This window comes from Rhinolophus ferrumequinum, chromosome 11 (assembly GCF_004115265.2).
Source record: "Rhinolophus ferrumequinum isolate MPI-CBG mRhiFer1 chromosome 11, mRhiFer1_v1.p, whole genome shotgun sequence".
In the NCBI taxonomy this organism is placed as follows: domain Eukaryota; kingdom Metazoa; phylum Chordata; class Mammalia; order Chiroptera; family Rhinolophidae; genus Rhinolophus; species Rhinolophus ferrumequinum.
This window is the reverse complement of record NC_046294.1, coordinates 6,052,134-6,067,050: the sequence shown is the minus strand read 5'-3', so window position 1 is coordinate 6,067,050 and position 14,917 is coordinate 6,052,134. Positions and strand designations below refer to the sequence as shown.

General features: G+C 52.0%; 1 protein-coding gene across 2 annotated transcripts; it reads right to left on the bottom strand.

Moving 5' to 3' along the window:
• Positions 1 to 2,059: 2,059 nt before the first annotated feature.
• RELA (RELA proto-oncogene, NF-kB subunit) lies at positions 2,060 to 10,551 on the bottom strand. Of its 2 annotated transcripts, XM_033120962.1 has the most exons (11): positions 10,390 to 10,551; positions 9,858 to 9,884; positions 9,597 to 9,748; positions 9,313 to 9,461; positions 8,403 to 8,494; positions 7,938 to 8,069; positions 7,024 to 7,128; positions 6,606 to 6,818; positions 4,406 to 4,486; positions 4,240 to 4,314; positions 2,060 to 3,487 (listed from the first exon to the last, which is right to left on the bottom strand). In XM_033120962.1, the coding sequence occupies exons 1-11, from the start codon at positions 10,394 to 10,396 to the stop codon at positions 2,871 to 2,873; spliced, it is 1,650 nt and encodes a 549-aa protein (XP_032976853.1). In that variant the 5' UTR covers positions 10,397 to 10,551; the 3' UTR covers positions 2,060 to 2,870. The 2 variants fall into 2 exon arrangements, with proteins under 2 accessions (XP_032976853.1, XP_032976854.1); XM_033120963.1 differs by lacking the exon at positions 9,858 to 9,884.
• Between the last annotated feature and the right edge of the window lie 4,366 nt (positions 10,552 to 14,917).

The following is a 14,917-nucleotide window of genomic DNA, read 5'->3' as shown; positions in this document are numbered from 1 at the left end:
GCTTTGGCAGGATGAATTGGGCTTTGAGAAAAAGCATTCAGGAATCAGGCTTCCTGGAGGAGGTAATGTGAGGGCTGGGTTTTGTAGGTTGAATATAAGTTTACCAGGCACAGAAGTCAAAGGTATTCTGGATAGGACCAATCTGGGGGCTACTGGACTGAAGTCAAGGCACATGCAGGGACCCAGGGTCAAAGAGGCTGGAGCTGAATCAGAAAGGGCTGTGAGGCGTGCACTAAGGATCCTGGACTAGCAGTTCCCAACACTGTCCCAGCTTTTACCTGGTGCAGATTATAGTGACAGCCCTCACCGGGCAGTGTGGAAGGCTCTGGTCGCTCTGGGTGTGTGCCTACAGAAAACTGGAAGGTCGTATCATTGACAGATGTTCAAAGAGAGAGTGATGAGATGAGATTTGGGTGTCAGAGCCCTTTGGCTGCAGGTAAGGCAAGGCCACAAAGGAGGCTGTAGCAGCACCCTACTGGGAGATAGTGGTGACTTAAAACTAGGTGATAGTGGCAGAGATGGGGAGAACTGGGCAGATTTGCCGGGACCTGGTGGGGGAGCAGACTCCAGGAGATGCAGCATCCACAGTGGTGGCCACTGGCTGGAGTTCCTGGATGACGGCAGGGCCATGGCTGAGATGAGGAGGGCAGGCTGGGGGTGTCTCTGGTCATTTGTGACAGGGTCCATTTGAAAGGCCTGAGGGACGTCAGTATGAGATGTCCAGTGGGCTGGCGCGCAGGGGAGGTCTAGGCTGGAGACAAGGATTTGGGACCCGCGAGCCATGAGCAGAATGAGGTCACTCAGGGAGTGTGGGAAGGACCATTAGAGGGCTTCCGGGGGTCACTGCAGGACAGTGGTTAAGCCAAGAAAAGGGAAGCCGGCCTGGGCAGGAGGATCCTTCTTAGGCTGGCCACTTTATAGACACCTCCGCCATTCACTTCCTCGGCTTAGGAGCCTTCTCACCCGGCCATGCCCCTCCTCGCGCTTGCCCTGGCGCTCACAGAGCTGCGGCTCCATCAAGCTCCGCCTCCCCAGGCGCTGCCTGGCAGGTTTGCCCTGGTCCTGACCTGGCCGCCACGATCGGGTTCCGCCCCTCGCGCAGAAGTGCAGCTGGTCCTGGTCCCTGAGTAGCCCACCCTGTCTCAGGCTCCGCCCCATCCCCGCCCTCTGACCAAGAGGCTGGAGCGAGTTCGACGATAAAGACGCTTTCCGGTTCCCCAACATTCCGCCGCCCGCTGACATGTTCCCCTGTAGCCACCTTCCATCGGAATCTGGACGCAGTGCCCACTGTGTTCCCAGGAGACTCGCTAGCTTTTGCAACACTTCTCACTAATAACCCGCTTGCGCCTGCCGTCACCCTTCCGCAACAGTGCGAAGCCCGGAACATAGACGCCATCGGCGTCAGGGCAGGGGTTTTCCCGAAACGCGTTATCTGGTTCCCTGCTCGCGGAATACTGTGCGCATGCGCACTCGAAAAGGCAGGCTTAGATAGCCCATGACTTACGCCGACCCGGCTTTACTGCGCGTGCGTCAGGCCAAGCCGGAAGTACCTCTGCTCTAGCCCTTCGGGCTTTGTTTAGGCTTCCGGGGCTGCCAATTTAAGATTTCTTAGGTTCTAGCAGAACAGGATATCAAACCATACACTTTTACCCGGCACCTCCCCTCCCTCAACAGATGCAGTCTCTCCCTTGACCACCAAAAAGATGAAGCCCAAACCTCTTAGTGCAGCATTCTGGATCTTTTACAGCCTGGTCCAATCGAAACTTTCCAACATCATTTGTCTTACCCTGCTCACAAATGCTGGCTAGACCCTCTGCGAGATGCACCCCCCTCTGTTGATCTAAGACCTGAAGCTCTTACAGCCAATGGGCCCTACTGGGCTTTCACTATGCTGGACTCCCCCTCCCCCCACCTTAGCTTACCATCCTCTAGACGGTAACTGAGGGTTTTCAAAGGTACCCTCAGAGCAAACTCAGAAGACAGTGTAACTACTCATCCAACTCTGTATCACCAATATCCAGCCTGACAAGCCCAGCAAAGACATGAAAGAAGGCAAATCTCTGGCCAGCTTGGCAACAAATTTATTAGTTCAGAATAGAAAGAGCAAGAATCCAACTTTTTTGATTTTTTTAGTAAAAACGGAGCCTCCTGATTGGAGAGGTGCCAGCCTGCCCTCCCCCCACTCTCCAAACAACTCACCCTCCTATTAAGGCACTTGAGGAAAGGGGGAACTGAGAAGTATCAGATTGAAATCTCCCTGGACCCTGGAGAGGACCAAGTACTACCCCACCAGTTCTCAGCCACAGCTGAGTAAGGAAAGAGCTGGCAGAGACAACTGCAGGGCAGGAAGTCCTGCCCTGGGCTGGCCCCTCAAACCCTGGTGTTAGGCACAAGGGCAACGCCAGCACCATAGGACTGGTAACAGGGGCATTATTTTGGCTCAAGTGTAAATGACTCCATGATTTGTGGAAGACACTTGGTAGTAAGGCTTTGAGGCCTGTAAGGCCACAGCTCCAGCCTGTCCCTCTCTCTAGGAGAGTACTAGAAGCTGGAGGGTGGGGATGAAGGCCCCTAGAATACTCTATAGCGAGAAGGGAGCTAAACATCAGGCTAGGGCAAGGAAGAGTTTGAGTCCTCCCAGCTTCCCGCTTTCCAGAGAAGTTAATGCTTCTGCTTAAGCACCTCCAAAAAGAGAGAGATAGATATTGCCAATAAAAGAATAAAATGCAACCCCCTCACCATGGAGACATTACCTAAAGAAGTTGGGGCAGTTGGAGCACACCCCCCCCAGAATCCATAAGTGCTTGCTTTGGGAGGGCCTCAATCCCCGGGAACCCAGTGCTCTGGGCAGGGTAGGTGTTACCACCGCCTTAGGAGCTGATCTGACTCAGAAGGGCTGAGAAGTCCATGTCTGCGATGGAGGAGAAGTCTTCATCTCCTGAGAGGAGGCCGTTGGGGAGCCCAGAGGCCCCAAGGGGAGCAGGAGCTGGGTCAGGGGGCCTCTGGGACCCTGTCACCAAACGTGTTATGGCCTCAGGGTACTCCATCAGCATGGGCTCTGCTGTGTGGGGGGTCATAGATACTCCCTGGTTCAGCATCTGCTGAAACTCAGAGTTGTCGACGGATGCCAGGTCCGTGAACACGGCTGGGTCGGCGTTATTGCCCAGCAGGGCCCCTAGGTCTTCATCGGCATCAAACTGGAGCTGTAGCAGGGCCTCTGTCAGTGTCCCTTCCCCAGCGTGGGAGGGCTTGGGAGCAGGTGGGGCCACAGCCTGAGTCAGGCCGGGGGCTAGGACTGGGACAGGGGTTGGGGCCTGAACCAGAGCTGATGCCATGGCTGAGGCAGTGGCTGGTGCCTGCGCCAGGACTGGGGCAGGCGCCAAGGCCGAGTTCTGGCTTGGGATCTGCCCAGAAGAAAAGACCATGGGGGAAAACTCCTCAAAGTTGATGGTGCTGAGGGATGGCGTAAAGGGATAGGGCTGGGGAGCTGTAGGAGAGAGAGAGACAGGGGTCAGAGAAAGCCTCAGACACCCACCCGTCGTCCGTACCCAGCCCCCGTGAGCAGAGCTCAGGATCAATCCCTCTGTATGGAGTCTAGCCCCCTCCTTTTAACCAACCGGACTAGCCCGTAGGGTCCAGTTCTAGCCTCACCTCCTTGAAGCCCTCCCTGTCTACTCCAGCCCAGAAACCTCTCCCAGGCTCCCAACTGGTAAAACCAAATCTTACCCCTGAAAAATCAAGCCCCAAGAGGACATGGGCCCAAGGAGCACCCAGTAGTGTGGCCTGAAGCAGGGCACTCGGTCACACACCAGCACATATACTTTGCTACTTTAGAAGTGATTTGTTTGTTTGTTTGTTTCCCTAATTCAACTGAGAGCTGAGGGCAGAGACAGCTTTTTAGCTCTGTAGCCCTAGGTATCCGCTGTGGGGTGTAACTGCCATAGTGATTCTCAGACCAGTGTGCATTAGCGTCCCCAGGAAATGCTAGTTCCTGGGCCACACTTCCACACTTTCTGATTCCATAGGTCTGTAATGGGGCCCGGGAATCTGCATCTTTACTGCTCCCCAGATGGCTCTGGCATGGGTAATTGGGCCTCACACCCTGAGAAGTATACTCCAGACTGTAGGCTTCAGACACCCGCTGGTGAGGCTGCCAGCTCGTCTTTCTCTCCCAGGTGTCTAAGCCACAGGCTGAAGATTTGAGCCTATAGTTCCAGGGCGACAACAGGAAATCCTTACCTGGCTTGGGGATGGCAGCTGAGCTGCGGGAAGGCACAGCAATGCGCCGGGGAGGAGGCCGGGCATCGGTGGGTCCTGTGGGCCGAGGCTCAGTCAGTTCTCAGTCCGCAGGCTCTACCCTCCCCTACCCACCGCCTTCTCTAATTCTCCCCATTGCCCATCTCACCATTGAAAGGACTCTTTTTCATGATGCTCTTGAAGGTCTCATATGTCCTTTTACGCTTCTCCTCAATCCGGTGACGATCATCTGGGAAAGCAACAGGGAGAAGTGGGTCTTGCTCTTCTCAGCTGGACCCCCAAGCTCTCAAAGGACCCTCAGGAGGGAGGTGATGGGCCAAGCTTTCCTAAGAGCTTTTCTCCAATCCTTCCCAGCCGATAAGAAGAGCTGTGTGACATTCAACAATTCGGCGAGTCCCACGGCTTTCTGAGAAGGCCTCTGTGGGCTGAACCTGCCCCTCAGAAGGCCACACGAGTGCCTCCAAGTAAAGGGGCCACGCTCAGGGTGACAGGAGCCCTCGTGGGGCCCGTATCCATCTCATTCTCTCACTTGCACTGCTCACGTCCTAACTCATCTGCAGCCTCAATCTAGGCCTTGAAATGACCTCTTTGCCCTCTGGGGCAGTTGAGCCACAACTGGCTTGCTTAAAACCTCCGATGAGGCTCTTATTCTTATCTCTGATGGTCTGATAGTTCCGTCTGGAGCTTTCAGAACCGGTTTTCTAACCACCGCTTGGGTAACTCCGAAGTACCCAACACCATCAGTCCAAACCAAGCCTCATCATCTCGCCTCAGAAACCTCCTGTCTCCCTCCTGTCTGTGTTCCCTCAGAGACCTGTCTGCCTTGTCACCGAAGCTCGAAGCCTTGGGATCAGCAACACTGCCTCTCCCTCTCACCATTCACTAACTCAGCACACATTTACCAAGCACCTGCCGTATGCCAGGCTCCATCCTGATCATGCCCAGATGGCCCTGAGCAAGCAGACAAGGTTCCTGCTCCTAAGAGTTAACTTGACATCCTAGTGACAGAGGGACAGGAACACAACAAGTGACAAAAGCACCGAGGAAGAGACACAGGATGATGTAACAATACTGGACGGGAGTCTAGTTTACAGGTCGCCAGGGAGGTGCTGGTGTCAGCCTGTCACGTGACAATCTGGGGGCCAAGCATTTCAAGCAGAGGCAACAGCTAGAACACAGGTGCTGAGGTGGGACTGAGCGTGATGTCACACAAAGGCTGAAGGGTAACCGGAGGACAGGGGTAGATGAGGTCGTCTGTCTCTGCCATTCCCTCCGTGAGGTTCACGCTACTTCTTCTCTTCCTGGTCTGCTGTGACATCTTCCAGCATGGCCTCTCTCCTCCAGTCTCTCCCTCTCAGATCCTCTACTCACTGCCGCCAGAGTGCGCTTCCCGATCTGCTCATGTCACGTCTCTGCTTAGAAACCTTCAGTGGCTGCCCACTGCCTTCAGGATGAAATCCCGGATGAAGGCCTCGAGCCTAACATTCGAGGCCCTCCTGCCTGGGCCTGCACACGGCCCACCGTCACCTGCCACCACAAAGCTGCCCCCAAACACGCTGTGCACTCCCCAACATCCCTGCCCTTCCAGGAGCTGCTGGTCTACCTGCCTGGGGAACGTGCTTCTCTGGCCTCCAACTTAATGCCACCTGCCCTTTGCGGCCGTCTCTAGCTCCCATGGCAGCTGGCACACACCTCCCTTCGTTTCACATGTTACTCTATGACTTAAGGGTCTGCTGTGTATGTCTGTCTTCCTCATGTGACTGAGCTTCTGAAGGGCAGGGAACAAGTCTTATTCATCTTTGTATTCACAATACCTGGCACAGGCCCTGGCACCAAGTGGGCACTCAATAATTATTTGTGGAATGAATTGGCGGCTATTTTGGGGGTTGCCTACCAGACTCTATTAGACTGCTCCTAGGGTAGGAAACTCTCAGGCTAGATGACGGGCTTTGGCTAGAGGGTTATTCTGGCTGTTCCTACTGCGGTCAGATGGCCAAAAGTCTTGACCGAACCCTGGCTATGTGGTAGTGACAAGAGACACACAGTGTAGCAACAGGAGCCTGGAGCCAGACAGCCTGGTTCAAATGCTGACTCTGCGACTCACTAGCTATGTGACCTCAGGCAAGTTAGATAATATCTCCTACCTCAAAGGTTCAGGAGAGAATAAAAATCAGGAACTAATAGAGACAAGTTGTATAATAAGAGCTCAGTACGTCTTGGGTATTATTATTGAGACAAGAGAGAGAATCTGATTACTGTGTAAATCCCCATCCAGCTCCAGCTTTTGACACTCAACACCCAGCCCTGGCCTCGCTCCTTGGCTAGAGTTACCCTTCCCAGTCACGTACCTGTGTCTGGCAAGTACTGGAATTCCATGGGCTCGCTGAGCTCCCGATCCGAAGGCCTCCGCAGTTGCATTGAGACACGCACAGGGGCCTGCAGGCTGGGGTCCGCATAGGGAGGTGTCCGGAACACAATGGCCACTTGTCGGTGTACATCGGCTTGCGAAAAGGAGCCTCGGGCCTCCCAGCCTGGTCCCGTGAAATACACCTCAATGTCCTCTGCAGGAGATGGGGCAGTGTGGACCAGCTTGCTCAAGTCACCCGCTGAGCAACTCACTCTGGCCCTTCCCCACTGCTGATACTTGTCTCCAGGTACCGCACCCTCCTACCCCCAAAGTGTTGGGGGGAGTGTTTAAAGCCAGTCCCCGGACTCTCGTCATCTCTGCTCAGCCTTGCCCCTCGCCTCCTGCTTCCTGGAATGTACCTTTTTGCACCTTGTCACATAGCAGGAAGATCTCATCTCCGCCGAGGCAGCTCCCAGAATTTCGGTTCACTCGGCAGATCTTTAGCTCTGCTGTGTTGGGGGCGCCTGAGGATATAGGAACAAGGAAGGAAGCCCTGAACCACCAGAGATCTCCAGGACTGGCCTGCAGGAGATGCAACCTCCTGATCCATCCCAGAGTCAAGTTTGTCCGGAGCGTGTGGACCGCACCTCCACGGCCGAGGTTCAACCATTCCCACCGGCTCCTCACCACAACCAATTCATCAGCTATTTACCTACCAGCCTCTACTACGTGCCCAGCACTGTTCTCGGCATGGAGAATACGGCAACCCACAAAACCTAAACATTTCTCCCCTCATGGAGCTTCAAGTCCAGGGGAAACCAATCTGACCACACCTCCTTTCTCCACCTAACCCAAGCAGTCTTCAAGGCCCTGTTTATCATACCTTGGCAATGAACCCTTCCCTCCTGACCTCCGGTCCATTCTGGTTTCCTGTTGTGAGGGCTCTAGAGCCCTTTTATATTCATTCATCCTGTTGGTAACTTAATTAAAGACTGCAGTTAATCAATGTCAGCCCAATTCATCTGTGAGCTTTCATCATTGAATTATTATTCTTCAACATTGTCTTGTTCCTGGGAGTGTATTTCCTGCAGTCATTAGTACAGTTCTGGGCACATCATTTCTCACCACATATTGGAAATGTCTGTCTCCCATGTGACTCCCTGCCAGCCTGGAAGCTACGCCACAAGGGCAGCTCTGGGTCTTCTTTGCCTTGTCCCCCAAGCCAGCAGAGCCGAACACGCAAGATGACTGAACAAAGCCAGAGCACCTCTCGCAGGCCAAGGTCTCCTCACAGGCCCATCCCTCTCCCCTTCTGTACTCCCTGGCCACTCACGGTTGTCAAAGATGGGATGCGAGAGGACAGGTGACAGGCGGAGGGGCCTGCCTGATGGGTCCCGCACTGTCACCTGGAAGCAGAGCCGAACAGCATTCAAATCGTAGTCCCCGCGCTGCTCTTCTATGGGAACTGCCAGAAAAATGACGGTCAGGAGAGCCAGGGCAGGGGGCACTCAGGGGCAAGGAGCTCTGGGCTGGCAGGGCTGTTTGAGGGTGTGTGAAACAGGAGTCCTAGAGGAGGAAGAGAAGGTTCTAGCCCCATCGCTGACCTGTATGACCCTGGATGTCATGTCCCCTCTCTGGGTCTCGGTTTCCCCAATGGTAAATCAGGAATGTGTACTAAATAGGCAGCGAGATTCCATCTGTACTTTGAGGCTCGGCCAATGAGGGAGAGATGCAGGGAAGGAAGGTGGCCTTGGAAGGGTGACAGGGTGGGGTGCTCCTTCGCCCCCTCAGCCCTCACCTTGGAAGGGGTTGTTGTTGGTCTGGATGCGCTGACTGATGGCCTGCTCCAGGTCCCGCTTCTTTACACACTGGATCCCCAGGTTCTGGAAGCTGAGTCCCCCCCAAGCATCAATCACACTGTCTCCAGCAGAGCCTGGGCCCTCCTGCCTTGCCCCTTCCTCCGCCCCGTGACCAGATCATCACTCTGTGCTTAACCCCCTCACTGTGCTGCAATGAAACCCAATCCGGACTCCGAGTGACACGGGCTTCTACCCTGTGACCTGGCACCAGCCAAGTCCCTGTGGCTCCCTACTCTCAGGCACAAGGGCTTCTTTCTGTTCTCCAAACTTTTACTTCAAGGCCTTTACACTTGTTCATTCTGCTTGGAATGTTCTCTCGTGCTTCTCTGTTCTTTCTCACGGTTCAAGTCTTTCCTGACAGAGGCCTTCCCGACCTCCCAGTTCAAATTAATGGGACCAGCTCCCCGGCCTGCCCCAGCCCAGGCCGTTCTACCAATCTATTACTGCTTTATTTTCATCATCAAAATTGTTACACTTGAACAGTATCTTGTTTAATTATTTATATATTTATTTACAGTCTCCTGTCCATAAGCTACAGGAGAAACTGTTGGCTCAGTGATTTTCTTTCTCACTGCATGGAATGTGACACTGAGGGACTCGCCCTTCCAGCCACAGGGGTTAGGGGGCTTAGAAGTAAACAGAGACCCATCCTCATCCCACCAAGTTCATGTCTGCTTGGGAGAGTAGACGCACAGATAATTTCAAGACAAAGGAAATCCGTTTGCCAGTAAACAGTGCGAGTTATGCTCTGTGTCCAGAAAGCAGTAACACTGTAACAGCGACACAACTGCATAGCCTCTTGTCCTCCCACTTCACCCCCCACGTCCTGCCCGCCTGTGGGGTGTTCACCTGTGGATGCAGCGGTCTGGGCAGAGCTCAGCCTCATAGAAGCCATCCCGGCAGTCTTTCCCCACGAGCTCGTGAGGGTGAGGCCGGTGAGGGGGGTCCTTGGTGACCAGTGAGATGCGAACTGTCCCTGGCCCCGTGTAGCCATTGATCTGTCCAAAGTACAGAGAGCACCGTAGAGGCTCAGGAATTCCAGACCCAACTCCCAGACACAGATTGCAGGGGGTAAGCCTGCTGGGGTTTCACGGTCCCACCCGCTGACTCCATGCCAGGCAGCCGGTGCTGACCTTGATGGTGGGGTGGGTCTTGGTGGTATCAGTGCTCCTCTCGCCTGGAATACTGCCTGCTGAGCGACCCTCGCATTTGTAACGGAAGCGCATGCCCCGCTGTTTGGGCTGCTCGATGATCTCCACATAAGGGCCAGAGGCCTGGGCTGGCTCTGCGGGGAGACACCGGGCACATGGGCCAACCCCCATCAGGCAGCTGCTCCCACCACTCCAACCCTGGGGAGCTCCTCCAGAGCCACTGAGGAAAGATGGTCCACTTACCTGAGGGGAAGATGAGCGGGTACAGGTCTGAAAGGGGAGAGACAAGCGTCAGCACAAGCCCACATCCCATCCTCACCAAGGAGAGCCTCCCAGGGAAACTGAGTCAGGGCCTGCTCCCTGGAAGCTGCGGGGGAATCTAAGGGGTGGGAGTAAAGGAGCCAGAAACACCTGTTTCCTGAGAGAACACTGGGGATGGAGTTCTCCCCTTACTGGGGGAAACTGAGTCAGATACATTCTCCCCTAACAAGGAAACTAAGTCAGAACTGTCCCCTTGTGCCCCGAGGAGGAAACTGAATCAAAGCTCCCCCTTTCCCTCCACCCAAGGAAAATACTGAGTCAAGGGCCCCTCCACCCAGAGGGGAAAATGAGTCAGACCCCTCTACGCCTGCCCCGCCCCGCGCCACCATCCGGCCGGCCGCTCCCTGCGCAGCGCCCGTCCGCGCAGGAAGGGGCGGAAGGTAGCGCGGAGGCTCTCGGCGCGGTCCCTCCGGCCCCAGTGCGGCCATCCCCCGGGAACAGAGGACGCCCTCACCCTCCATGGCCGGGGTCCCGGGGGCGGGGCCGGGGTCGCAGCTGGGCCCGGGGCGCGCGTTACAGCAAAGCCATTCGCCAGAGGCGGAAATGCGACGCGCGCGCCCGCCGCCGCGTCACTGCCGGGAAGCAGCCGCGCCTGCGCGCCTCGCCGTCGCCGCCGCCGCCGCCGCCGCTGCCGCTGCCGCCGCCGCCCCCTGTGGGGCCGGGAACCACTGGGCGCTGCGCCAAGGACGGAGAGGCAGCGTGCACGCTGCTGCCGGAGACCGGCAGCAAGTGCGCCTTTCCAGAGACCGAGTCGGTCCGGAGGCCGCTGGCCGGGAGGCTCGGCTTGCTTCTGGGTCTGGGCCCCGCCTGGAGGGCGGACCCGGCGATTACTCACAATGTTTTTAGGGGATTTCGGGGCCCCCTCCCGCCAATCAGAGGAGTTTGGTGATGTCACCCGGGCCGGGTCTGGAGCAAACCTACGACTGCTGGGCTCCTGCCGCCAGCCCTGCTCAGGGAAAGGCCCGTGCCTACTCCGTCTTTGGCCGAGTGACTGAATTTCACAGTTTCCTAATCGCTAAAAGGTGTCTTTTGGTGATTGTCGCCGCAGAAGTACTTTTTAAATTTCCCATCCACACTAATTTAGATGCAGCGGAGGGAAAAGGGAAGGGCCCGGACCTCTTCACATGGCGGTGCTTTGGTCACTGGGCTAAGCGTGTCCTGCTGCACGCAAGGGGCGACAGAAGCTCCGTACTGCGTCCGCTATCGCGGGCGGACCGGGCCGAGAGCTTCTCGCTTCCAACTCAAACACCAGTTTAAGGTGCATCACACTGCCGGCCCTCGGTGGCAATGGGTTAAGCATAAGGCGCCCAGGGGTATATCAACTGGAGCCTCGTCTCTGCCACCTGACGCCTGTTATCTGAGAAGGTCCGGAACCCCCAGGGGCCGCTTAGAACTCGCCGTGTCTCGCCGCCGCACCCCACGCCGCCCGTCGTCTCCCTAGGACCTCCTGCAAGGGACCAGCCGTCGGCTAAACCATTTCCACTGATTAACTGTCATGTGATTCCTCAGGGGGATATTGTCCCCAAGTTCAAGCCCTAGGCGGCGTTCGTGCGGGATGAGGGTGGAGGCTGGGGCTGGAGCACCCTCCACCCCCGACCGGTTCCTCATCCCAGAATGAGGATGCTCCATCGCAGGCGGTGGAGCCTTCTCCAGATGGAAAAAGACTTTATTTTCTCTGAATTCGTTCTAAATTAAGGAATCTTATGGGAATTGGAAAAGATTGGAAATTCTGACTTGCTTTACCAGGCTCTGAAAAAACAGGAAAAGAAAAGTGAAAATAGTTACCACCCCTCCCACTCATTTCAGTTTCTCCTGTGGCTGGCCAGGATTAGGAAAGTCAGTTTACTTTTTTGAGGAGGCTGACTTTTCAAGTCCACAGAATGGGTTACTTATAATCTTTGGTTAATGACACACAATCATCATTGATCCTTGCATGATCCTCTTTTAAAAAATTCATATATATTTGTAACAAATCAATAAATTGAATTGTTGTGCTGACTGTAAAACTCAAGGGGCTGAATAGGACACCACCAGAACTTACATCTATCTCGGTGCTCCACATCTGTCCATCCCCTCATCCCGGTGTCCAGGGCACCACCATCTAGAATTCTCTGTTTGTTATTCCCTTGACGTTTTTTTTTAAAGAAAAAAAATTTACTCATATACATGGCTACACAAATATGTTGCTTGGTTTCGCTTACTTTTGAACTTCTATGAAGAGAGTATCTTGTTTTTTGTTACTTGCTTTTCTCACTCAACATATTACTAAGGTTTATGTTTCATAGTTCATTCACTTTTTACTGCTACATACTATTCTGTTGTGTAAATACACCGCAGGTTATTTATTTATTCATCCTGCGGATGGCCATTTGGACTTCCAGTTTTCACTATTACAAGCAGTGTGGTTAAGAACATTCCTGTGACTGTCTCCTGTTGTACATGTATCCAGGAGTTTTCTTCAGTATATACCTAAAAGTGATTTATTAGGGTATAGAATTTCCCATTATCAATTTTCAAAATAATGCCTTGGTTCTCTAGCATCCTCCAAAATTTAATGCATGCATTTTAAAAAAGTCTTAATGCATGGATTTAAACACTTGATATGCTTTAATCTGTTTTAATTATTCTTATTGAAGTTCAAATTGTTCCATCTTTGGCCACTGGGAACCTTCTGAAGTTGGTTCTTCGGTCCTTTTGACACAATTCCAATAGTGTCCAAGATCTGGAATCAGACAGCTTTCTGAGGAATTCTGATTCCTTTTACTGGGAAATGGTATTTAGAGACCACAGTCTGAGTTCTAGGGATACTTATTGCTAGTGGGTCAATCATTATGGACCTTTTCAGTGAACAGTTAGGCAATATATATGAGTATGTATATTTTTATATGAAATGCACCAGGAATTCATACTCATATCTCCTTTTCAAGTTTAGGACTACAGGGTTTTAACTTAACCTCAATCATCTTACATATTCTCTCATGTCAAAAAAATCTCAATTCTCTTTTTACAGAAATAGAAAAATCCATCCTTAAGTACATATGGAACCTTGAGGGACCCTGAATAACCAAAACAATCTTGAAAAAGAAGAACAAAGTTGGAGGAGTCACACTTCCTGATTTCAAAACTTACTACAAAGCTACAGTAATCAAAACAATGTGGTACTGGCATAAAGATAGACATATAGACCAATGAAACAGAATAGAGAGCCCAAAAATAAACCCTCACATACATGGTTGAATGATTTTTGGCAAGAGTGCCAAGACTGTTCAATGAAGACAGTCTTTTCAACAAATGGTGCTAGGAAACCTGGCTAGCCACAAGCAAAGGAATGAAGTTGGACCCTTACCTAACACCATATACAAAAACTAACTCAAAATGGATTGAAGAGGGGCAGCCAGTTGGCTGAGTTGGTTAGAGCACAGTGCTCATAACACCAACATCGCCGGTTCAATTCCCACATGGACCAGTGAGCTGTGCCCTCCACAACTGGATTGAAAACGACTTAACTTGAAGCTGATGGGTTCTGGAAAAACACAGTGTTCCCCAACATTCCTCTTAAAACATACATACATACGTACATACATACATATATAGATGTAGCCGGCCCGGTGGCTCAGGTGGTTGGAGCTCTGTGCTCCTAACACCGAAGGCTGCCGGTTTGATTCCCACATGGGCCAGTGGGCTCTCAACCATAAGGTTGCTGGTTCGACTCCCGCAAGGGATGGTGGGCTGCGCCCCCTGCAACTAACAACGGCAACTGGACGTGGAGCTGAACTGTGCCCTCCACAACTAAGATTGAAAGGACAACAACTTGACTTGGAAAAAGCCCTGGAAGTACACGCTGTTCCCCAATAAAGTCCTGTTCCCCTTCCCCAATAAAATCTTAAAGAAAAACAAAACAAACAAACAAAGAAAAAAACAATAGCTAACAGGCAACTAGTTATGGCAGCTAAGGTGCATCTAAATAACGAAACACTATGTAGCCATTAAAACTGTGCTGTAGAATATTTAATGACTAGTGTTCAATTTATGTTGCTAAGTGAAAAAGCTGGTCACAAAACAGTATATACAGGAAGAACCTATTTTTGTATTCAAAAGATAGCACAATAGTTTATAGAGCAGGGGGTGGCCAACATTCTCTGTAAAGGGCCAGATAGTATTTTAGGCTTTGTATTTCAGACACAATTATTCAATTTTAGTGTGAAAGCAGTCATAGACAAAAAGTAAATGAATCAAAAGTATGGCTATGCTCCAATACAACTATATGTGGACACTGAACTTTGAATTTCGTAATTTTTATTTGTTGTGAAATATTCTTTTGTTTTCTTAACCATTAAAAAATACAAAACCATTCTTAGCTCACTGGCTGTAGGAAAACTAGCAAAGGATTGGATTTGGCCTGCAGGCCTTAGTTTGCCCACCCCTAGTTTACAGGACATTCTACCAAAATGTTCATGGTGGAAATGTCCCCCATGATGATCTGAGGTTATTTTCTCCCCCTACTGTGGTCTAGTTTTCTGAAACAGTACTCCGCCCCACGTCCCCTGCACCCCCAACTATTTGCAAGGCTCTTCCGTTGTTCCCTCTCTAAATCTTTCCTTAAGTATATACACTTCCATCAGTCCTGCCCTCAGCACCCTATTTAAAATTGCAACCAACCTGCCCATCTCCTTTACCTTGTTCATTCTTTTTGGTTTCTCCAATCACTTTTGAATAAACTAAGTAATTTACTTTTTAATATATTTACTTTTGTTATATAAACCCAACCCCCAACAATGTAAGCTCTATGAGAGCAGGGTTCTATTTTATTCACTGATGTATTCCAAGATCCTAGAACAGTGCCTGGCACACGTTACATTATTAAACATTTGTTCAATGTATGAATGAATAATGTTGTATTACTTTTATAGTGAGAAACCTAATACAGAAAACAATCTAGAAACCTTCCGTGAGTCCCCATCCTTAACGAATGAAATCCACAA